The sequence below is a fragment of the Crocuta crocuta genome, unplaced genomic scaffold (assembly GCF_008692635.1).
Source record: "Crocuta crocuta isolate KB4526 unplaced genomic scaffold, BGI_CrCroc_1.0 scaffold41, whole genome shotgun sequence".
Classification (NCBI taxonomy): domain Eukaryota; kingdom Metazoa; phylum Chordata; class Mammalia; order Carnivora; family Hyaenidae; genus Crocuta; species Crocuta crocuta.
The window spans coordinates 5,020,826-5,046,032 of record NW_027529428.1 but is presented as its reverse complement, the minus strand read 5'-3'; the positions used below and the strand labels follow the sequence as shown (position 1 = coordinate 5,046,032).

At 44.7% G+C, this 25,207-nt stretch overlaps 1 protein-coding gene and 1 long non-coding RNA gene across 4 annotated transcripts in view; one reads left to right on the top strand and one right to left on the bottom strand.

Annotated features, from left to right (window-relative positions):
• PCSK5 (proprotein convertase subtilisin/kexin type 5) overlaps positions 1-6,573 on the top strand; it is a 462,552-nt gene extending 455,979 nt beyond the window's left edge. For all 3 annotated transcript variants that reach the window (XM_077759370.1, XM_077759369.1, XM_077759368.1), the window contains 3 exons: positions 6-106; positions 2,842-3,028; positions 5,900-6,573. In XM_077759370.1, coding sequence (XP_077615496.1) covers positions 6-106; positions 2,842-3,028; positions 5,900-6,303 — 692 coding nt within the window. In that variant the 3' untranslated portion in view covers positions 6,304-6,573. The remainder of the gene's footprint in view (positions 1-5; positions 107-2,841; positions 3,029-5,899) is intronic.
• On the bottom strand, positions 5,815-12,462 carry LOC144227677 (uncharacterized). The gene is made up of 3 exons (XR_013334009.1): positions 12,331-12,462; positions 11,703-11,864; positions 5,815-5,932 (listed from the first exon to the last, which is right to left on the bottom strand). It is a non-coding gene; the product is annotated as an uncharacterized LOC144227677 (long non-coding RNA).
• Between the last annotated feature and the right edge of the window lie 12,745 nt (positions 12,463-25,207).

The following is a 25,207-nucleotide window of genomic DNA, read 5'->3' as shown; positions in this document are numbered from 1 at the left end:
TTCAGGAAAAGGACCGTTCCATTGTTTATCTTGCGTGTGGAGTTATCACCTATCAGGAGGACTCTGCACCTCAGATTGTCTGGTGGGAGAATACAGAGTGGAAGAGGTACTGAGAGCTGGGCATGGTGTGCCCAAGCCATTTCTTCTTTAAAAAAAATGTTTAATGTTGTTTTTTTTTAATTTATTTTTTTATTCTTGAGAGAGACAGCATGAGTAGGGGAGGGTCAGAGAGAGTAGGAGATACAGAATCTGAAACAGGCTCCAGGCTCTGAGCTACCTGTCAGCACAGAGCCCGATGCAGGGCTCAAACCCACAAACGGCTCATGACCTGAGCCGAAGTCGGACACTTAACCGACTGAGCCATCCAGGCGCCCCAATGTTTATTTATTTTTGAGAGAGAGACAGAGACAGAGACAGAGTGCGAGCAGGGGAGGGGTGGAGAGAGAGGGAGACGCAGAATCCGAAGCAGGCTCCAGGCTCTGAGCTGTCAGCACACAGCCTGATGCAGGGCTTGAACCTCATGGTACGTGAGATCATGACCTGAGGTGAAGTCGGACACTTAACCAACTGAGCCACCCAAGGGGCCCCATTGCCCTCACCACTTCTGCAGAGGTATGGGAGCTAGTTTCTGCATGTATTCTGGGCAAAGTCAAAAAGTTCTAAAACTCCTACACTTGCTCTAGTTTTTAAATCTTCTGCCACTGCGTCATGGAATAATGGTTCTCCCCACTGGTAGCCTTAATTTCAATCAAAAGGACTGAGATGACCTGAAATAAATAAGGGGGAAGTTAGGTAATGAGGACCGCAGATTTAACTCTACGTTCATTGCTTGTGACTTTAGAAGTTTCAGGTCCCCTTATATCAGAAATAAGAAGTATCTTCTCTCCTACCCACCCTGCTGTCTAACCTGAAACACCCGAATAATGTCAGAACTACAAAACTGCTGTTGGTCTTTCACTTCCTCTACCCTCCAGAGTGTATTAAGGGCACCTGGGTGGCTCAGTTCGTTAAGCGTCCGACTTCAGCTCAGGTCATGATCTCATCATTTCCGAGTTTGAGTCTCACACCAGGCTCTGTGCTGACAGCTCGGAGCCTGGAGCCTGGAGCCTGGTTTGGATTCTGTGTCTTCCCCTCTCTCTGCCCCTCCCTCACTTATGCTCTGTCTCTGTCCCTCTCTCAAAAATAGATAATTTTTTTTAAAAAGGAGAGAGATTTCATTTCCTTGCTTAGACATCATGGATATTCTGAGTTCACTAGCTTCTTGTGTTTCCAAACTTTAGAAATTAAGTATATCTCGGGGCACCTGGCTGTCTCAGTCAGTTAAGAGTTCAACCTTGGGTTTCAGCTCATGTCATGACCTCATGGTCTGGGAGTTCGAGCCCCAAGTCAGGATCTGCACTGATGGTGTGGAAACTGCTTGGGATCCTTTCTCTCTCTGTCTCTGCCCCTCCCTGCTTGTGTGCTCTCACTCTCTCTCTCTCAAAATAAATAAACTTAAAAATAAAGAAATTAGGTAAATGTCTCCATGGTGAAATTCACATGACCCAACATATTCACATATGAGCTCTCTTTAAATCCTTACACTCTAAAGAACCCAGGGATCCGAGAGATTGAATAATTTGCTAAAGATCTCATGAATAGTAAGTAACAAAGCTGGGATTGAGCCCAAGGCTCTGACAGACAATCCATGACTTGATAACAGCAGCTGAGAAAATGCCTTATCAGCACCTGAAACTGCCAACGTGCTTAACAAAGGCAATTTGCATTCCTTCTTTCCCATGGCACAGAAGTAAAATAGGAAGATCCCTTCCCTCATCTCCATGTTCAGCCCCAGTGAAGAAGTAACTTGTCAGGAGGGAAGCCATTTTCTCCTGATGGCTTGACTCTTCACTGAGATTTAACTATTTCAGCTAAACAGTCACAAATGATATTCTGGGGCAGGACCACAAGAATCTGATAACCACAGAGGCCAAGCAGGTGAATGCATATGAGTGAAGGGTGTTGGGTCAAAGAAAACCCCAATGTATGCCTGATGAAAAGTGGAATTTGATGTGTCACGTGTTTTGGTGACATCAGAGCAAGCTGGGATTATACCAACTGGGAGAGCACAAAAAAGGAGCCGCGGGCACTCAGCTGTCCATGATGTTGGTGTGTGGTTGTGATGGCAGTGTTGACAGTCTAGTGTTTCTTTTTTTGAGAGAGAGCGAGCGTGTGCATGTGCGTGTGTGAGCAGAGAAGGGGCAGAGGGAGGAGAGACGGAATCTGAAGCAGGCTCGACACAGCCAGTGAAGAGCCCAGTGCGGGGCTCGATCTCACCACTGTGAGATCACAACCATGAGATCACAACCTGATCACATGAAGAGTTGGCCATTCAACCGACTGAGCCACCCAGGCGCCCCCAACAGTCTAGTTTTTAAAGAGAAATTAGGAACTGATTTACAAGTGGAGTATCCTAATTTTGAATGTGGGCAATGAATTGAAATTTTTTTTTTTACCTGTGAAGGTCAGTGTGGATGAGCCAGACAACACTTGTCCTTGACCAGGGATAGCGCATGAGCTCTCAGTTTGCAACCTGAGCTGTTCTAGAAGCCCAGTCTCCCACTGTTGTCACCCGCAGATCTCAGATAGAAAGACCCAGCAGTGATTTCCTTCAAGTGCAGACAGGTGGTCCAGGCTTCCGCCCTGAACAGTGAAAAGGGACCCAGAGCAATAAGCAATGTTTCTCCCGCCCTCCACGCACCTCCCTCCCTCATAGAGACAAGACTGAACGCCCCCCTGGGAACTCCGATGCCTTGTTGATTCCTCCACACTCAGAAACAATCTCCCAATTGTTCTTAACAGGGGGAGAAGTTTAACTGTGAAAAATGCCACGAAAGTTGTGTGGAATGCAAGGGACCCGGCATCAAGAACTGCACCGTGTGCCCCGCCAACCTGCTGCTGCATATGGACGACAGTCGTTGTCTACACTGCTGCAATACCTCCGACCCGTCCAGTGCCCAGGAGTGCTGTGACTGCCAGGAAACCACAGGTGAGGGGAGAGGAAGAGCAGCCTGCAGAGGAAGGGCCTGTCCTCCAGAAGTAGATGGGAGCAGAGGGGAGAGGAGGATAGAAAGTTCCAGAGAATCAACAGAGCTACCTTTTATTGAGTGCCTGCTATGTGCTTACTGTACCTAGAACTTTCTGTCCATTAACTCATATAGATTTTTTTTTTTAAGTAATCTCTATACCCAACGTGGTATACTCACAACCCGGAGATTAAGAGTCGCATGCTTTCCCTACTGAGCCAGCCAGTGTCCCTAGAAGTAGATATTATCAATCCCCTTTTGCAGATGAGAAGACCAAGGCTCAAAGGGTTTGATTCACATGCTCAAGTCCACAGCAATGTTAAGGGTCCATCTGGAATTAGAATATAGATTCTTTGGACTGCACAGCCTGCATTCTTTTAAAAATTTTTCTTATGTTTATTTATTTATTTGGGGAGAGAGAGCACATGCAGGGGAGGGGCAGAGGGAGAGGGAGAGAGAGAATCCCAAGCAGGCTCCAAGCTGTCTGCACAGAGCCCGATGTAGCGTTCAATCTCACAAACCATGAGATCATGACCTGAGCCCAAAGTCAAGAGCCAGACGTTCAACTGACTGAGCCACCCAGGGGCCCCAGCATGGCCTGCATTCTTTCCACTACTATGCTGCCTCTGAGATGAGAGTTCAAGTCAGTCTAAAATCTCTTCTTTTGGTTTTTCTTTTTTCCTTTTCTTTTTTTTTTTTTTTTTTTTTTAGAATCTCATCTTTATAAATTTCCTTCTTCTTTCTTATTCTTTCCTCCTAGGAAAAAAAGAAATGAATCAACTATCAAAAAAGCTAATGCCAATATTATCTTTAATCATTCTATGGAAGTTAGCCAACATCTACAGGTCCTTAAGACTTGAGGCATTTTAGAAATGAACTTTCATCAAAGGCTAAAAAGAAACAAAATCCTTTTAACCAATTCCCAGGCCCCCACCTGTCTCCTACCCCCAACCCCATCCATATGGGTACTTGGTCTTCACTGGCCACAAACTTAGAAAGATCCCAAATGGAGTCATTCCTAAATAAACACACACACACACACACACACACACACACACACGAATACATACATACATATATTCTTATAATATATTCTCTAGTCCAGAAACAGATCATTTCCTTGGGTTCAGATATATCATTGCCTGACAAAGAGACATCATATTTATGTGAGCCTGTCCATGTATAAGTGAAGTTAATCCTAGACCCATAACTGCTACTAGCTATTTCTTTTTTATTTTTATTGGCCTTTGCAATTTAATTCTAAACATCTTTCCAAAAACTAACCGTTCCCTTCTTTCAGCTTTCCTACCCCCACAAACAGCTGATTTCCCATCTTCAGGGTCTGACTGCCTAATATCTATGCTATGTCAGCTAAGAATAATAACCCTCATTACATCGATGGCTTTAAATGAAACCAGAAGTATGTACACATTGGGTGCGGAGTTTATCCAAACCCGTTCTGACTGAGACCTATTTAGTCAGCTTTCCTGGGCCTTCTGTGGCCCTTGGAGATCCACGTGGGACAAACCTGGACAGTCTGTATACTCTTGATTACCTGCTCATTTCTTCCTGAGCCTCTCTGCTGCTTCAAAGAAACCAGATCACAAAGGCTGACCCTAACTCTGCAGACCTAAGCCTGGGGAACAGTAAGAAGACATGATTGCATATGGCGCCCTAGTAATTAAAACAATCTTGAAACATCTTTTATTGATTCTCCTGCCTTGGGTATATTTATCTCCAAGTCCCACACATAGATAGCTTATCCATCCCTCTGGTGCTTTAATATTTCCTCCAGAGAAAACTCCTGCACTGCTATTGTTAATGTCAAAAATAATTATGGTAGTGCTATTATTTTAGAAGAGGAAACTCTGCTGGATGGGCAGAAATCCCATGAGGATGGAAATTTGAATAAAATGGGAAATGTGTTTATCACTAGCACAAAGAGAGGAGAAATACACTGTGGTGATGAGTCAGACCTAATTGGCTAGTAGGTTATAAGAAAAAATAATTGCCCCTGAAATAATTAGCTGCAAAATTATATCCATTAAGTTAGTGTATATAATGTATCTAGAATCTCATAAAAGAATCTGGGGAGCAGATGGTTCAAAAACCATTTATGGAAAACTTACTGCGTATGTCAACTTGTACATCCAACAGAGCCTGCTAGTTTTGTCCCTGGTTCTCATACTCTCTTTCTCACTTCCATTGGGCAGGTTAACGAATAAGGAAAGGGGTGCCTGACGGGCTCAGTCAGTAGAGCAAGCGCCTCTTGATCTTAGGATCATGAGTTTAAGCCCCACATTGGGCATAGAACCCACTTTAAAAAAAACAATAAGTCAATGGTTTTGTAAGTAATCATCTCTACCTTTGAATGTTGGACCAGATGGAAGGGTACCTGGGGACAGGAATCGGGCTTAGAGAAAGTCAGAGTTGAAACAAAAAAACAGAGCATTTAGCAATAACTGAAGCATGGCCCAAGATGAAATATTTTTCTTAAGAGGAAAATAGAAAAATCGATTATTAAGGGTGGATACTTGGCGACTGACACATGAGGTATGAGCATGAGGGGACTCTTCAGTTCTCAAACTGACCTTCATCCTAGAAGCGTTTGTCGGTATCATCAGACGCAGACTGGGAGCCTCATGGGTACCTAGTGCAATTCTGAAGAGCGGTATGCCCTCTAGGAAAATCAGAGACAATGATTCTGCCATTTTAGATTTCAAAGACAAAACAAAGCTTTTTACCTCAGAAACTAATTTTCCTCATTCCATTTCGTCTCTCCCATCCTTCCCCTCTCTGCTCTCTCCTCTTCCTCTGGGGTCTTCTTCCAACAGAGGAGTGTATCCTTCACGCAAGTGAAACTGGGCCTGCAGGTGAGCATACCAAGACAGCGCTGTTCATCACCTCCTCCATTATGCTGGTGCTTCTGTTCGGGGCCGCTGTGATTGTCTGGAGGAAATCACGAGGCCGAGCCCAGCCAGTAGCAAAGGCCGGCTATGAGAAGCTGGCCGACCCTAGCAAGTCGTATGTTTCCTACAAGAGCAGCCATCTTGAAAGCACCAGCTTTGAAGAGGATCAAGTGATTGAGTACACAGACCAGGACTATGATGAGGAGGAGGATGATGACATCGTCTACATGGGCCAAGATGGCACCATCTACCGGAAGTTTAAGTACGGGCTGCTGGATGAGGAGGAAGATGAGCTGGAATATGACGATGAAAGTTACTCCTACCAGTAGACAGACCCCCTCGCCCCCTCACCCCACCCCTTTCTGTCCCAGGCATGCACGTGAGGGTTACAGTTTGGGGGTTTTAGCCCCACACACCAGGCTGACGTGTGGGTGTATGTATTTGTCCTCTTAACCCTGAGTCCAACTAGAGTTGGTAAGAATGCTGAAATAATTTGTTCTTCTTTGGGGGTGACTAAACTCAATCAACCATAACGAGGAACAAGGGTAAAATTCAGAGGGATTTTCCTCAAAATAGTATGTCAAAATACAGAAGTGAAAAAAAGTGAGATCTGTATAAACTGTTTCATGCGATTAAAAAAAAAGTGGCACGCCTATAGGATTTCGTTTCTCAGGTATTTTGTGGAGGTATTTGCTGACTTCTGGAATTGCAATATTTCTGTAAATGATTTTGGGGGGAAGGGAGATAAAAGAGGTTTTTTTTTTCCTTCGGGGGTTTTTCTCCCGTGAGCTATCTTTAGGCAGAGATTGGCTCTGTAAGGAACAGCTAAAGAAGGTTCTCCACCTCATGCCATTTGTCATCCGACTCCTCCCCACAGAAAGAGTTGGAATGGATTCTAAGATGGAAAGCTCCCAACGTCCTGCTCCCCAGCATAAAAACCCAGCTGCCCACCAGCCTTCCAACGCTCTCTACCTCTGTGATCTGTTTTTAGATGTCCTAGGCTTTGCTTGGTCCTCCCACCTGTCAATTACCTGCTTGGATTTGTGCACCAGGCACCGTTTTCCACAAATAACAATCCAGAGAGAGGGGCTCTAACTGTGTGAAGTTATGTAAGCCAGATTTTGCAGATTTCCTTGTCAAAGCAGAAATTACAGGCAAAACTAGGAGGGGATCACAAGAAAAAGGCATTTTCGGATGAGCATGCTACTCAGAAGAAAATTTATTGCACATCTACTATGTGATAGGTACCGAGCTAAAAATGCCTTTCAGAAAAAAAAATCACCCCCACTTAATACCATGACTTCATAAGGTTGGTACCATTATTGCTCTGTTTTTATAGGAAACCTAAGACTCTCCGAGAGGCTATGTAAAGAGCCCAAGGTCACAGAGAGCTAATCAAGATTCCAGGAAAAAGAATGACCCTAAAATGCATTTTCTTAATAACTGTGCTAGACTGACATAAAATAAGAAGCAACCTAAAATAGTAAAAGCATGTATATTATTTTATGATATGGCAACTACGTTACCTTTACTAAATTCATGCATTTGTCTTGTCTTTTAACATCACATATCACTGACACAGGAAATCTCTGTGAAGAAGACTTCAGTGTACTGAAGGCCTCAGTGTTTCGTTAGGGGAATGCTCTTTTTTTTTTCTTTTTTTTAATGTTTATTTTTGAGAGAGAGAGAGAGACAGCACATGAGTATGGAAGGAGTAGAGAGAGAGGAAGACACAGCATCCGAAGCAGGTTCCAGGCTCTGAGCTGTCAGCACAGAGCCCGATGCAGGGCTTGAACTCAACAAACCGTGAGATCACGACCTGAGCCAAAGTTGGACATTTAACCCACTGAGCCACCTAGGCGCTCCAGGGGAATGCCCTTAAAACAAAGGTTGGCAAACTTTCTCTGGAAAGGGCCAGATGGTAAATACTTTAGGCTTTGCACACTGATCAACTCTGCCATGTGAAACAAATGAGTAGGCTGTGTTCCAATTAAACTTTATTCATGGACGCTGACATTTAAGATAATTTTCGTCTATCGTGAAATATTCTTCTTTTGACTTTCTTTTTCTTCTGTCACTTAAAAATGTAAAACCATTCTTAGCTCACAGCATTACAGAAACAGGTAATGACCACCAGCCTGTAGTTTGCCAACCCTGGCTTAAAAATATATTTGTAAGAGACCAAGGTTATTATACACACATGATATGCTTCTGCCATTTTTGATCATTTAAAATCATCTCTTCAAAATTTATTTAAACTTCTGTTGGTTCCCGTTTCAATTCTTAGAAATTAAAAATAGATGTAAGATAGCCATCATTATCAATGGAAGAATTTCTTATCCCTTTGCTGTGTAATTACAGAGTGTTGCCTATGAAAATGAGTAATTTTGTTTATTCTGTGTTTTTTATCTTCCCTGAGAATTCTAAAGCCCTGATAGAATGAGTTGGACGTGTGTTTGTGTAGCCTGGAAATCATTTTCCAAGAAAAATCTGTGTTTATGACACACAGTTAAAGATTAAATGAGGTCGAAATAACCCTGAATACTAAGAAAAAGTGTGTTGTTATCTAATGTGAGCCCGAAAAAAGAAAGGTTTGAGCTATGTGTTGGTACAGTTTGACATCTTTCCTTTGTTCTTGATTATGCCACATTATCCTCAGACTTCTTTTGAATACTATGCTAACAACTGTCTAAATAGATAAATATGTGGTTGGAAAACAAAGTCCCTTTTTGGTTTTCTGTTTGCAAATAACTTGGAAATATTAAAAGGATCCTTATAGACTGGAAACGCACGAAGAAGCTGAGCAAGGGCTTGGAAAGTTCCAGTTCATAGAAATTCATTTTAAAGCTAGAAACAAAATCTGGGGTGCCTGGGTGGCTTAGTCAGTTAAGCGTCCGACTTTCGCTTAGGTCATGATCTCGTGCTTCGTGGGTTCGTACCCCGCGTCGGGCTCTGTGCTGACTGCAGCTCAGAGCCTGGAGCCTATTTCAGAGTCTGTATCTCCCTCTCTCTCTGACCCTCCCCTGCTCACGCTGTCTCTCTCTCTCTCTCCTAGAAATAAATAAAAATATTTAAAAAAAGAAAAAGAAAGAGAAAACTAGAAACAAAATTAAGTCAAGACCAAATAATGCTATGGGGACTGGCTTATTACCAGCCTATTTCTGAGCGCTTTTTGTGTGATCGGTATTATGCTTTACCAAGTAAGAGATGCAAAACAATGCTATTTGTTGAGAGGGGTTCTTTTTTGCCTTTTTATCTTTCTACCTCCAAGGACCAAAGCTAGTCAGAGCAGTTATGAGGCTTCTTCCTAAAAATCAATCCAATCTGTCTGCCAGCCCCAACCTCACTGACTCAATTAGACACCCCCCCCCCATCTTTCATTTGAACCTTTCCTACTTCCTCCTGAATTCTGCTGATCTTCGGTCTTTTTTTCTCCCAATTTACCCTCTGTCACTCTATCTCCCAACTTACACTCTGTCAACACAGAGCCCAACATGGGACTTGATCCCATGAACCATGAGATCATGAGACGTGAGTCGAAACCAGAGTCAGACAACTCTTAACCAACTGAGCCAGGTGCTCCCAGATTCTTCAGTCTCCTAAGTTCTCCAGGATAACATCCTGTCATCTCACGTCCTTGGGCACATCTGTTCATTCCTTGGAATGTTCTTCCCTTACCTTGACCAACTGGAAGATGTCAGACCATCTTGTAAAATCAGGTTCACTGATTATATCCTCTCTTGGGTTGTCTTCCCTGACCATCTTGAAGATGAATCACTTTCTCACCTCTCTGCTACTCTGTGCATATACTTTTTCACATAGATACTCTGTGCATATAGTTTTTCATGTCACATTGTGATGTTGCTGCTTGATTATACGTCTGTATTTACTAAAAGGGAGAGCAGCTACTTGATTCCTTGATCCAAGTGGCTACTATTTCCTTTCCAGAACCTAGCACGGCATCCAGAGTGTGATGAACAGTCAAGAACTCTTGGTGGAATTGAATTTTAAGAAGACGGGACTCACATATATGAAACAACCAGACAGTGATAAGGGTCCTGAGTGCAGTGTTAAGTGGGAGGGGGGAGGAGCTGTGGTATCCATCAAGCATGAGAAATACCAGATAACTCAAACTAGAGCCTGTGGGGGATGGTTTCACGGCGGGGGGAGAGGGGGGGGGATTGTGCTTAGACTTGATTTGAAATTGGACTTGATTTGAAAAAGAAAAGAGAATGTAGAATAGTCACTGGAATCAATAAGTGGTTGATCTGACTTTCGTGAGAATATAATAATATTAACCCACCAAGTATGTATTAAGAATTAACCATGTGCCAGGCACTGTTCTAGATACTGGGAAAACACCAGCAAGTGAAACCAATCCGATCTTGAGTCTTAAGGAACTTGCGATCTAGTTGGGGAGAAAAATAAATCATAACAATACAACTGATGCCTTCTGTGTGCCAGGCACAGTCATTGGCACTTTTCTCCTGTGATTTTATTTAATCCTTAGGACACAAATGCTATAGAGCAGTAATATGATTCCTCTTTACAAAGGGATATTCAAGATGCTGTCAGAGTGTTTGTGAGTGGTCCACCTGGGATTTGAATCTAGGATTCTCTAGTCCATATTCTTTCTGTTCTACCACTCCACTTCTACCTGAATCCCTGGATCTCTCTCATTTGGAAATTAGTTTTACCTGAATGGAATTTGCCATAACAGGAAATCACCAGAAGGTGACCGCAGTGAGGCATGAATGAGAGCCTGGAGTTCAGGTGCATTATCCCACGTAGAGGCATAGTGTTGAGGGTCAAGGATGAAAGAAATTATATATCTCAACACATTAAAACTGAAGATATGGGACTATGGGACACCTGGGTGGCTCAGTTGGTTAAGTGTCCAATTCTTGATTTTGGCTCAGATTGTGATCTCACAGTTTGTAAGATAGAACCCCACATTGAGCTCTGCGCTGACAGCACAGAGCCTGCTTGGGATTCTCTCTCTCCCTCTCCCTCTGTCCTTACCTGGCTCACATTCACATTCTCTCTCTCTCTTTCAAAAAAAAACTTTAAAAGAAAAGAAACTTAAAAGAAAACCCCGAAGATAAAGACATAGGTCCTTACTACATACATTTGACATTGGAATAGACATTTCAAGATCTGTTCAGAGTTAAGAAGGTCTGCTTCAGAGCTCATGAAAAACAAAACTGTACAGTGTCCTACCCAAGGTTAGATGTCATCAACTAAAATAAATAGTAGTCTGCATTTTGTACTAAAATGTAGTAAGTGTAAATAGAGTGTGTTTCAAAGATAAATATAAGATTTCTATTGATGTGTGCCTGGCACAGCCTTTGAATCTAACTGATCACTATGTATCAACAACATATGGTAAGGAAAAAATGTGACCAAAATTTAAGGATGTACTTGGGGCTTCACATTTAAAGCCACCTACACCTACCTTGCATTGTTCTCAACATAGACCCCAAAAAAACTCATAAAGGTGAAGAAAGATAAGAGGAATGATGTCTGTTCTGTTTCCTTCTATTGCCTCAGTGACTAACACACCCAGCGATACAAACGCATAAATCTGCTGAGTGATTACAGATATAAAAAATAATTGCAGTCACCTTCTGAGCTAAGAGTATATGTCAGAACTAGGTCCTGTGGCCATACTTAGCTGTAGGGAAGGCTTGAAAGCAAATATCTGGTAAAGAGTTATGAGATTGATTACCTTGCTGGGTTTAGAAAAATCACGATTCCTCTTCTGGGGCTTTGCCATCCACAATAAAGTTTCCCATTATCAAGGAAGAGGCGAGTGGTAGAGCCGTTAGATAACCCGGTAAGAATGTCTTCCAATCTAACAAAAGTGTTCATTGCTAAGAGCTGATCCCAGCTGCCAAGGGAAACGAAATAAGGCTAATTAAACGATTCCATGAAGCAAACCTGTGTTTGCAAAGCAGAGGATTATAATGCAAGAGCAGAACAAGACGGGGGTCAGGAGGATTCCCATCTCTCTAAGTTACCGCTAGCAGGGAAGCCTCTTCTGTGGCTAGGATGGGCAGTCTGGTCCTGATCTACATCTTGCTGTATATTTTAGGCCGCTTTTAGTTAAAAATAACAGAAAGGTCAACCCAAACTGGCTTCAACACAAAAGGAATGTATTGGCTCATTTAATCAGAGTCTAGGGTGGGAACAGGTAATGCTGGAAATGGCGCTCAAATCACAGCGTCTGGTACTGGTTGATTATCCCTGGCCTTTTTGCCTTTTGCAGTGTAGGCTCCCTTCTCCCCGGGGGGCCTCCCCTCAAAGTGCCAGGCTGCATTCTCTTGGGTCCTTGTCCAGTAAGAAAAAGGCCCTACCTTGCCCTGATTCAAGTCCCAAAAGAACTGTTTCATTGGTTCAGAAAAGGCATTTGCCAGGCTCCGCAGTGTAAATATACCCATCATTGCCAATTTCAAGTTTCAAATGTGACGTCACGTGAGGTGGAGCCGGGAAGAACTGTGAAGAGGCAAATCATTATGGTATTTCTACCCGAAAGACACATGAGGGACAAAAATAACCTCAAGAGCACAGCTAATAGTAAAATGTAAAATGACTGGGAAGTGATGAGTTTGGGGGATTTGTTACCTGTGCTCTTAATATAACTTCTTTCAGTGACAGTTTTAGAACTTAATTTTTAATTACAGCCATGTCTAACAACTGACTCAGAAGATTCTTAACCAATGAACAACTAGCTTCATGAGCCGGGCCGAGCCAGCTTCCACACAACCACTCTTTTTTAGGTAGAATCTTTCCCTCTGTGATTTCTTTCTCTCACTATCAAATCTCTCATCCAGAAATTCCTGCCTTTTTTCTATTAGTTTCCCAGCTCCAATGCTATCAGAAGGCAACAAAAGAATCACTTGTTTGCTCATTTCCACCAGCAATCAAAGAAAAACAAATTTAATGAATAATGTTTTAGCAAAGACTTTTTAATATTTACTTTTGAGAGAGAGAGAGGGAGAGAGAGAGTAAGCAAGGAGCACAGAGAGGGAGACACAGAATCAGAAGCAGGCTCCAGGCTCCGAGCTGTGAGCAGAGTCCGATGTGGGGCTTGAACTCCCAAACCATGAGATCATGACCTGAGCCGAAGTCGGACACTTAACCAACTGGGCCACCCAACTGCCCCTGTTTTAGCAAAGACTTTTAACTACACAACTCCAGAGTTCTGTCCACTGCTACCTGTAGCGATGTGGACAATTTCATGTATTACTTGGAATAGAGGAAGCCAGTGTGTTCATTTTTACTACTGCATAACCAGCTACTACACGTAGAGCAGCTTAATATGCATTTATTATTTCACAGTTTTATAACCCAGAAGTCTACGAGATGGTCTACACGGGGTTTCTGCTCAGGGTCTCACAGGGCAAAATCAAGATGCAAGCCTCTTACCTGGAGGTTCTGGAGAAAAAACTGTCTTACAAGGTATTCAGTTTCAGGTAGCTATAGATTGAGGTCCCCCTTACTTTTCTGGCTGGTGACCAAGGATGACTCTCAGCTCCCAGAGGCCACTCTGATCTTATGCCTGGTGCCCAGCCCCCTTGCAAAGCCAACATCCACCCGACTTTGAAATGCTCCCTCTTGCTACCAGCTGGAGAAATCTCTGCTTTTGAAAGCTCATGTGGAGAGATCCTTTGGCTACAACATAGCATAATCACAGGCATAATGACCCATCAGATTCACAGTCCTGGAGATTAAAGTGGGAAAACTTGAGGGGCCGGTTTAGGATTCTGCCCATCACAACCAATAAAAATCTTCTGGAAATCAATTTCGCAAAAAGCGCACTGCATCTTTCCAGTATTTGTTCCGAGTTCCACACTAATTCCTCACTGGGAAATACAAAGACAGTACAGCATTTACAAAAGTTTCACTTCTGTTTACAATTTACTCTCTAATACTCTAAAAGTAAGTTTAGAAAGGCTCTCCCAAATATGCTATGATAGTTACACGTACTAATAAGCAAGATTTAAAAGTTTACATAAATTTCCTATGTGGGGGTGCCTGGGCGGCTCAGTTGGTCGGCATCCCACTCTCGGTTTTGGTTCAGGTCGTGATCTCACGGGTAGTGGGACCCAGCCCCGCATGTGCACAGACAGCCCGGAGCCTGCTTGGGATTCTCTCCCTCCCTCTCTCTCCCTGGTCCTCCCCTGCAAGAGTGCTCACTCGCTTGCTCACTCTCTCTCAAAATAAATATTTTTTTTAAAACTTATGTGGATTATGCAACAGAACCATAGAGAGCAAATAAACATCTGTCCCCAAATAATTTAATATTGAGGTGAGAAAAACAATTATGCGTACAAATAACCAAATATGAGGGAGAATGCAAGCAATGCAATAATTCAGGAGGAAAAAACAATAAAACCATCAGGATGCAGGGACACTTGGCTGGCTCAGTCGGTGGAGCACACAACTCTTGATCTTGGAGTCGTTGAGTTGGAGACCCACACTGGGTATAGAGACTCCTTAATAAAAAACAAAATGATAAGCACTTTTCCCATGAACTTGAACTCACAGCTCTAGTTCAGCTACATGTGATAAAGGATATTAGTCCTCCTGCCAACCAGGGCCCCTTGAAGTTCATAGAAGCAAGACAGGCATGGGGCGCCTGGTGGCTCAGTCAGTTAAGCGTCCGATTTTGGCTCAGGTCGTGATCCCATGGTCCATGGGTTCGAGCCCCGCATTGGGGTCTGTGCTGACAGCTCAGAGCCTGGAGCCAGCTTCAGATTCTGTGTCTCCCTCTCTCTATGCCCCTCCCTTGATCATGCTCTCTTTCTCTCTCTCTCGCTCTCTCTCTCAGAAATAAATAAGACATTAAAAAAAAAAGACAGACACTGTGTTTGGCGGACCCCACCTCCTCTTCCTAGATCATTTCCCCCTGTATTGTTTCTCAGGGAACCAAAAAGCCTTAGTGGGAAAGATGCGCAAATGTCCAACGATGCTGGCTCAGTGTCAGCTCTGTGGATTATGCCCTCGCTTCAGTTTTAATAATTACATCTCATTCTGTCCGTTCATAAACTATTCTTAAATATGAAGCTCTTTTTTTTTTTTTTAAATCTGGGTGGGTGATGCCCTGATTAGATTCACCATCTCTGTATTCATTTTACAAAGATGATTTGGCATGAGGGAAATATGCGTTTTTGAGAGTTAAAGATTCCCAGGATAGGATTCCAGCTCTGGCGCTTTCTTGTGTGGAATCTTGGGTAAGTTACTAAAGTTCTCAGATTCCTCACTATGTATGGGAAATTTGAACGCCCGACCTCGCCAGGTTGCCATGAGGAATGAATGACATTACATAAACAATGCCCCTTCCTGCTCGCTCCCATATCATTTCAGTGGCAGTGAAAACTCTCTTTTAAGTCTCCTTCCCATCACCTGTATTTTGAAAGGATTTGCGAAGCCATATTACATGAGGGAGAAAAAATAGACCTAACCTGCTCTACATACTTAAACCAGAAGCAAACACACACCCACTTGGCACTTACTTACAAGAGCTTCTCAGCAAAGCAAATACTGTTGGATTAGTGGTTTTAAATGCACATATTGTTAATCGGATTTTCTTACTTGATTTCTGGGCAGATAGGGAAAGAGGAGATTGCTCCTTCAGAAATCCAGCGATCTGATGCTCCAAAGCCAAGAGGAAATAAAAATCCATTCTTCCCTGAAATGATAACTTTTAGCTGAAGGGCCGTAGGCATGTCGGCCAAATGCTTGACCTCTAATAAAAATCTGTTCATCTCTCCACACCTTTTCACTCTCTGAAAAGGAACCATAGATCCACCCCCAGCAGAATAGTTTTTGTCCTTGTTTTTAGTCATCTCTGCACTCACCGTGGGACTCAAACTCACGACCTCAATGTCAAGAGTTGCATCCTCTCTGGACTGGGCCAGCCAGGCGTCCCCGAATAGTTTCTTAACAAAAACCCTCTTTATAGCTAGACTGTCCAAGAGAATCCACACTTCTACAATAAAGCCCTCCTTTCTCCCCAAGCCATGAAAAACTCCCACTTTGGAGTTTGCCTACGAAGCCACAGGCAGTCTCAGCAATATGCTGAGAACATGGACAAGGAAGGGTGACGGTCTAGTCTTTCCAGGTCAGTTTTGCCATGAATCCATGTAGGAGACCCTTTCGGTTACAGGATTTGAAAATGACCAGTCAGGAAAATAGGCCTGTCTGGACGGTAGAGCTGAGAACTCATGAAAGCAGTGTCTTTTGCCTCGGAGGCCTCCAAATGTCTGTGAGTTGAGGAGAGCCTTGCAAGCATCATGTGCCCCATTGAATTCAGCCAGTCAACGCCTGGCAGCGAAGAGCAGTGGCCTAGACCTCAGACATCGGGGACAAGGACAGCTGGGCAGACATGACAGGCAGTGGCACGAGAGCAGAGTCAGGCAACCAGGTGGAAACTAAACACCCACAGTGTGGGTGCCGTGAGACCGTCCAAAGGTGGGACAGTAGACCCTCGAACAATATGGCCTTGAACTACATGGGTCCACTTGTATGTGGATCATTTTGATAAGTACAGAACAGTACTGTGCATGTGTTTTCCTTATGATTTTCTCACTAGTATCTTCCTTTCTCCAGCTTACCTTATTGTAATGCGGTATAGGATACAACGTACAAAATATGTGCTCATCAGTCGGCTCTTAGTAGTCAAGGCGGGGGGGGGGTCAAAAGGCACGGGCCGATTTTTGACCATATGGGGAATCGGTACCCCAACTCGCATGTTGCTCAAGGTCAATTGTATTTCGTATGGGTTCCAGGCTTCAGGTCTTCGTTCCACAAGCTTAAAAGGGTGGCTTGAGCTGTGTTTTCAGTACTGATATGTTCCAGGAATAAAGGAACACGGGAAGCAAATCAAATTGCCAGTCAACAAACAGCTAGGCAAAGAATCCTTGACAAAGGATACATTTCCCTGCGCTTTATGGGATCATGGGGGGATCTTTGTGACTAATAATGTTCCAGGATGCTCCAACGACGTCTCTCTCTTGGCCTGAGACTGGAATTTTTATTCTCTGTGAACCCTTTGGCCAAACTCCACACCGAGTCCTTTACTGCCTCTGTAACTTCCTTTGCAGCCCAGCTGTACAACATCTGGATAATTTCTCCATCCTGTTTTTTGGTTGCTTTTTACTTTTAAAGAGCTGTTTGCTGTTTGCCCGTCAAATCAATTTTGTTCCCTGTAGGTAGATTTCCGATGACCTCAAACAGGCTTGTCTCCTTACATTTGCTTGCGAGGTTTAAAGGGAATAATGCATGTCAAAGTCCGTTGTAAGAGGGCTGCACCAATGTTACTATTTCTCTGTTCACCTGTAATGTCACACTTTGGAAACTGGGAGGAAGCAAACAACATTTTCATGCCAACCATCTGGATGTGGTTTTTCAGAAAATTGGGCCATGATATAATCGGTGGGGCCCAGGGGAAAACTTAAGAATTTCAAAATGGCGGGGCACCTGGGTGGCTCAGTCAGTTAAGCATCCAACTTCGGGTTGGGTCAGGATCTCATGGTTTATGAGTTTGAGCCCCACGTGGGCTCTGTGCCAACAGTGAAATCTGAAGCAGGCTGTCGGATTCTATGTCTCCCTATCTCTCTCTTCCCCTCCCTGGCTCATACTCTATCTCTTTCTCTCAAAAATAAACAGTAAAAAAAAAAAAAATGATTAAAAAATATTTTCAAGATGGCGGCAGTGGAGCACTGGCTTGAAGCATGGAACCCAAGCCCAGAAGACACACTCATGAAGTTGACCATGATTTCAGGATATTCAGAGCGACGTGAGACTTGCAAAATCTATCACCTCCAAGTAGGTCAAAGAATTTGCATACAGAGGTGGTAGCTTTGGAGAAAAGGGAAGAAGAGTTCTTTAAGATCTACACAACATGGAGATTTAAGGAAAACCCCAAGGAAGGAGGCCTGGTATAGAAGAAGAAATTTTTTCCAGACATAAAAAGCTTAATTGAAAGAGATTTGCTCTTCACATTCAGGATATCTTCATTCTCATCTCAGGCTGTGTGACCCTGGCCAAGTCATCAGAGATAACACATGGCTGGGCCTTGTGCACTGTAACTTGTAGACTGCACAACAACCGAAGTGTAAACTTTCACCGTGGCCATTTTGAAAGGTGGCCCGTGGCCCTTGGCCCTTTTGGAAAAGGCACGCACTACACTAGCTGGTGTGGGGCCTCGCCTAAGTGCAGGGTACACCCCTTCCCAGGCAATGGGTGGGGAGGGCTTTATTTTGTCCCAACTCAGCCTTTTTTTTTTTTCTTCCTTTTTCTCCTGGCTTCTCCTCCCTCTGGGCTAAAACAAAACCAAAAAAAGAGCCCAGCCTGTCAATCTGTTAATTTCCTCGGCAACCCACTTGGAGGGCTTCACCACCCTCTGAAAGGCATGGAGGGAAGGGCTGGGACCTCCGTCGGGTCGGATCATGACATCAGAGCCCTGTTTACGTAGCTTAGGGACTGGCAGTGCTGGAAGAGAGGGCGGAGACCACACCACATCCCTGGCTCTATTTCTCCTACTGGCTTGCCGGCTGCTTAGAGCCAGCAAAGAGTGGAGAAATCCGTAAGCTTCCCCTCTGTCATTTGGCACCATCTATTTCCTTTCTGGTTCCTTTTCTGAAAACTTCTTTTAGTGGACACAGTGAAATCAACACCAGAGGATGTATACAAGAGCAAATTCCTCTTTCCTAAAATGCTGGCTTGTGGAGAAGTCTCCTGGGCTGCTTTTTCTTCCACATCTAGAAGGTACTGGAATAAATGAACGGACACGATGACCCTTCATTTACTGCATCTGGGGGAGGCAAGGACAGCCCATGATTCCTTCCATCCACAGACATGGACTCAAACCCCTATTTCCCAGAGATCCAAAATATACCAGGAACCCCATGGAGGAGAAGATAAAGTCAAATAAAACCAGAAATTCTCTGGGAAACTGCCTGTAATGTTCCTCAGAGTCACAGACATCAACTTATTCCACTGTGTACCCCGAGCACACAGCACAGGGCTAACACACAGTAGTCCTCCACAAATATTTGCGGAGCGCCTATCTGCTCACAGACAGCACTGTCTGCCGCCACCCAAACTAGACTCCGCATGTAATCTAGGGAACATTTTTGCTGTGACCTTAGAGTTGCAATGTTATCTGTGGCCGGAGGAAGAAATGGCCACCTTACAGCAGTAACAAGCCCTGTTTTCCAGGCACTAAAAATCACTTTGCCAGGATCAGATTTGTTTAGTCCTTATAATGGTCACAACCCTCCAGGTAACCACCGTTTGTTATTCCTGTTTCATAGATATGACCCGAGCTGCAGGGAGGTAAAATAACATGTCTATTTGCATAGATACTGGCTGAGCTGGCTTCTTCCTCATTTCCCAGACTGCAACTGCCTGATAGCTCTAGAACCTAACCCAAGGAGGGCAGATCAAATCAGGGACTTATTATTATTTTTTTTTTACTGCAATCCACAATAAAACAAAATAAAATGTATACCAATGCCTCTTTATAAAACCAAAGCAAAAGTTTGAGGAAATAATACTTCTCCAAATCATATTTTTCAGCATATTCTCAATTTTTTTTTTGATGCTGACCACGATCCACAGATCTGATTTTACAATGTATACTTTAAGAAAGCCTGGGAAAGCCCGTTAGGTCCCTCAGATCCCGAGCTTCTGCAAATCGTCCTCTGCCCATCTTCTGGGTCACTTCACTGCTCCAGATTGCCTTCTTAGGTAGAGGCTCTATCAGATTTGGCTCTAGCCCTATCTGTACATCTGGTCCGGGAGAAGTGCCTTTTGTTCCCTCTCTTCACCCCTCCCTGAAGTGCCACGTTCTCTCCCTCTCTGGTCTGTTGTCAACGGCCAGCCTAGCTATAGCTTCTTATCCAATCTTTACATTCCATCTCCCAACCTAGGAATCACTAGCTCTCTGCCGATGTATCTGAAAGGGGTACAAACAGCATGCCAATGTCATCTCCAAAGGAGCCTTCCCACCCTCCTCTCTCCCTCCCTCATCAACTCTACTCCACTCTAGGTAGGAGGAAAGTGACCTACAGAACAGGTGTCACACGTCTCAGCATGACCTGGATTTTCTAGGACCTAGGATTGGAAAGGGGGGGGGGAGGGCAGTTAGCATCATCCGTTACAAAGATTTTACCCTTGATGACCTCTTCCAAAAGCACAAAGAAAAGTTCCCTATTCACATGACTCTACAGACGGGTGGGTGGGCTTCGGGTAAGTGGAAGCAATGGAAAGAGAATGAGCAAAGGCTTGGAGTCTGGAATCAGCGGTTTAGGAATTACAAGGCAGCACAAGCTCGCAGGGGAAAGTCCCTGTGCGATGGAGCTCTCCGCGGAACAGAAGATGGATGGCAATGAAGTAACAACAGGTAGCCCAAGGAGCCTGCCAGAGGCTGAAGGCTCAAGCCTGGGCACTCTTCCCTGACATTAGCTGACCCTCCGGATCTGGCCTATGGCCGACATCCTTGATACGTCCCTATTCCTCCGGACTCAAGAGACCTGTGTCCACAATGTGTCAATGTGATTAATGCTTCCCTGTTTGAGAACTCTCTGCCTTTTTTCCTCACTCACTCTCCACTAAAAATTGTTTCTTTTTTGTAATGTTTATTTATGTTTGAGAAAGAGCATGCAGGGGGAAGGGGCAGAGAGGAGGAGACAGAGGAAGATCTAAAGCAGGCTCCACACCGACAGCAGAGAGCCCAATATGGGGCTCCAACCCACAAACTGCCAAGATCATGACCTCAGCTGAAGCCGGAGGCTTAACTGACACTTGATTTCGGCTCAGGTCATGATCTCACAGTTTCATGAGTTCAAGCCCTGTGTCAGGCTGCACACTGTGCAGAGCCTGCTTGAGATTCTCTCTCTTCCTGTGCCCCTCCCCCACTCGCACTGTTCCCACCCACCATCCAGGACCCCCAGGGTCCTGTTCACACTGTAAACTCCTTTGGGGCCAGGCGGCTAGGCCTCGGTCAGCCAAGATTGTTTCCCTCTTGAAATAGGTTGAGCTCCAACACTCGGCTCTGAAACTTTCTTCCTACACAGTTTGACCTGAACTGAGTTTACCTTTGACTTTTCCATTTCTTCATCTGCAGTGTGGTAACAATACTATCTAGCTAGATGGCTTATTGCGAAGAACAATCAAGTGATGGAAGTAAAAGCACACAGAAGTTCCTGTCGCTGCAACAGCTAAAATCCACCACCGGTCAGTAGATGGGGAGAAAGTAACCACTTGCATCTTGAATCTCTCCAGTGAAACACAGGGACCCTACTCTTCTTCTGAATATTCAGTGTGTACCTAGTTCTCCAGGTTTTACCCTTAAAACTGTGTTCTTACAAAAAAACAAGATATCCTCAATGTAGTTAAGCTGTGGCAGTAACTGACCTTTCCTATTATCCATCTTTTGGCAAGACTGTAAAAAGGAATGGAAACAAACATTCAAGGGCACAAAACCCAAGGGAACACTTCCATCTTCCCTAACACCCCATGAGAAGTATTCAAACTAAGTCTATGGGAAACAGAAGAGAATAGGTCCAGCTGGTCAGGCTATGGGCCAGGGAAAGTCCTAGTCTTGAACTATGGTGGAAATCTCAGAACACTAATTATTAGGTTTTGTTGGGTTCAGAAGAGATTTGAGGACAAAACAAAAAGCCTCATTTGACAGAAATTCTGTACTGGCTGGAGAGCCTTTAAGAAACTTGAAATTCCAGCAAATCCACAAGTGAAACAGCACCCTGAGCGGCCGGGGAAAATGTTCTGAATTCTCAGAGGCCTAAAGGGGCCCCGAGATGAACATGGACTTCCTGTAAGTGACTCAGAGTTAGCAGCAGGTATTTGTTTACAGGGACCCAGGCAGAACCCACACCAGGGAACTTTCTCAATGCCCCGGAGGGAGTGACTCTCTGAGGATTTAGATCCACCTGCTTGCAGAGAAGAGCATACTGGTGCCTTCTCTCATGTGCACAAAACAAGATCGTTGCCTTGGAAATAGAATGGGAGCCTTGAGAGAGCCTGCCAAGTGGGCTAATCCACCCAAGCAGAGGTTTAAATATTCCTTAGCAGTGGAGGTCTTTCACCAAAAGTCTTCAGGAGAACATACAGACACTAAACAGTGAGGGGGTGCTACCTTGAAGCAAGCAGGGCAGGGCAGGGCGGAGATCCAGCCCAGGTACGCCTCCATGAGGCTCTTAGGCTCTTCCAAGAACACTCTGAAAATCGGGTTTCTATAGGATTATCACTACTGGCGTCGAACATGAGCCCTGAGCTTCCTGCAAATCAAGGTAAAAAAGGAAACGCTATGGGTTATAGACTTTTTTTCTTTAGATGATGAGAGCAGAGGTTTTGTCATTTATTTCCTTACTGTTCATTTTTAGACTCCCCCTTATCGTGTTTACAGAACTTACTTCCCACTGTATGGGCCTTGGTGGATAAGTGTCTCTCTCTCTCTCCAGAAGCCAAAAGAGGTGCTCAGTTTTCCAACCCATCCCTTGCAGCTAACACACGGGCGCGTGACCAAAGCTCAGCCAATCAGATATTAATCATAGAAAGATTAGTTTCCAGGGCAACAGGGCCCCGCGGGGGCATGCTCGCCCAAGCAGCGGTGGCGCAGTTCCCGGTGAGCCAGCTCTGCGTGATTCCGGCTCTGGTTCTGGGGTCCTCTGTTCTTACCCAGCCTCCAGCTTTCCCATCCAACCTCTGAGTTCCCCATCATTCTTCCAAGGAGGTTCATTTCCTGCTTAAACCAGGCCAAGTGCATTTCTGTTACTTGCAACCAGTTAGATTCCTAAGCGAAAAGGGAACATCGGAGGCTTAGGTCTGCTGTGGGAACTATAGAAGATAACACAGTGTGGTGACATAATACTGGGATTCAACTTAAGAGAATCCAACTCTAGGACTCACTGGACAAGAGCATGAGGGAGAATAGTCGGATTCTTTTACTTGCTAAGTTACCCTTGCCTGTTCAAACCCAACCAAGGGCTCTACAGTCCCAGAATGAGGCCCTGGCCGACATGCAAAGAGATGTGAAAGGATTAAATTTCATGTTTGAGCTTCCCAAACACCCTGGGGCACCTGGGTGGCTCAGTCAATTAAGCATCTGATTTTAGCTCAGTCATAATCTAAGTCTGTGTTCAAGGCCCCTGAGCCTGCTTTGGATTCTTTGTCTCCCTCTCTCTCTGCCCCTCCCCTGCTCACTCTCTCAAAAGTAAATAAACTCAAAAATTAAAAAAAGAAACAAAAAACCCAGGCGTTTGCAATTTAAAGCTAAGCAGCATTCATGGGTAGTTTTGACTTCTCTATCTGCCTTTTGGCCAGGCTTGCTGACAAGCTAAGTGCTTCCTAAGATGAGGCGCCGCTCCAGACAGCAAAACTGAAGGCTCAAGGCTATACAGGGACTGGCACCCACCCCTCTCCCACCCCCTCCGCAGCCCTGCTTCTCCCACGTCTTGGGTGACCCAGGGAGCTAGTCATGGTTTAGAGCACGGATCTTACGAAATTCGATAGAGGCAGGCAATTTATAAATATAAAATATTTATAGACGACGCCTTTGTAACTTCTTCACTCCCAATCCAATGGCTCACACCTGTTTCCATTAGAGAGAAAAAGAAGAGAGGGGGCGCCAGAGGAAGAGGAAGAGGAAGAGGAGAGGGAAGGGGAGGGAGAGAGAGCAGGGAAGGAAGACACCATCTATTCTAAGCTTCACATCAGGGTTCCTCTAAGTTGGTTCAGGACACTACAAGAAAATACCACAGACTGGGTGATTTTTCGGGGACAGAAATGTAATTCTCACAGTTCTCTGGAGCCTAGAAGTCCAAGCCAGCACTGGTCAAGTTCTGGTGAGATGCCTCCCCTTGGCTGCAGCCTGCCCACTTCTCAGAGTGTCCTCACATGGCAGAAAGAGCAAGAGAGTGTTCTCCGGGGTCACCTTTCACAAGAGCAATCCCATTCCTGACAGCTCGGCTCCCTCCCCACAAAGGTGCCCCCTGCTAACACACTGGCTGTCAAGACGTCCCTACCCAGTGCTGGCATCCTGTGACCGTCTACACCTCCAACAGAAACACTGACATTTAAATTCACCTGGACACCCCGGAGGTGAAGATGTGAATACCACTTTCAGTCCATGCTCATCCTCCCCCAACGGGGTGAGGGGGGGGCAGGGAATGATATTTATTACCCTGATTTTGGTTTGGATTTCACAGGTGTGTATCCATATATCAAAACCTACCAAGCCATACAATTTAAGTAGGTGCAACTTATGTCAATTATACTCTAATAAAGCTATAATTAACTTTTTATTGAAATAAAATAACCACACGGGCGTACAACATACCGATTCAACAACTCAACATGTTACTAGTACTCGCCACGGTAACTGTCGTCACCATCTGTCACCATTCGTTACTACCTTATGGTCCCCGTGCTGCACTTTTCTTCCCTGTGACTTACTGTGCGACTGAACGTCTGTACCTCTCAGTCTCCTTTATCTATTCCTCCCATCCCCCTGCCTACCTCCCCACTGCCCGATTTTTGTAGAACCTTATTTTACCATTTCTAACACTCCTCTCCACACATTAAAGCCATGTCCAACCCTGGTAATCCCTGGACCTGTCATCCAATTTGTAGGGCTTGTTCTGTAATTTCTTTGTGCTAACTCTTGTTTAGGATAGCGTCAATTTAAAGGATAGATTTATTTCCCAGCTCAGTCTCTTTTTTTTCTTTTTTAATGTTTTTATTTATTACTGAGAGACAGAGCATGAGCTCGGGAGGGGCAGAGAGAGGGGGAGACACAGAATCTGAAGCAGGCTCCAGGCTCCCAGCTGTCGGCACAGAGCCCGACGCAGGACTCAAACTCACAGACCGTGAGATCACGACCTGAGCCGAAGTCAGATGCTTAACCGACTGAGCCACCCAGGCGCCCGCCCAGCTCACCCTCTGGAGGTCAGATTGGATCTCCCCTATCAGCCTCACGACCAGCTTCCAAGTTAGAGGGGAACAGGAAAAGGCGAGCACTTCTACCAGGCCAAGCAACACTGTCCTCATAAATTCTAAGTAAATGTCCCACTTCCGTCTCCCTGACCACAACTGTCACATAGGAGTCTTAACTACGAACGCTTAAACCCCTGTTGTTGAGAGCACAGGAGGTCAGCGTGGCAAGAACCCCCGCACGTCCCTGCGTGCACTGGATATGGGCCA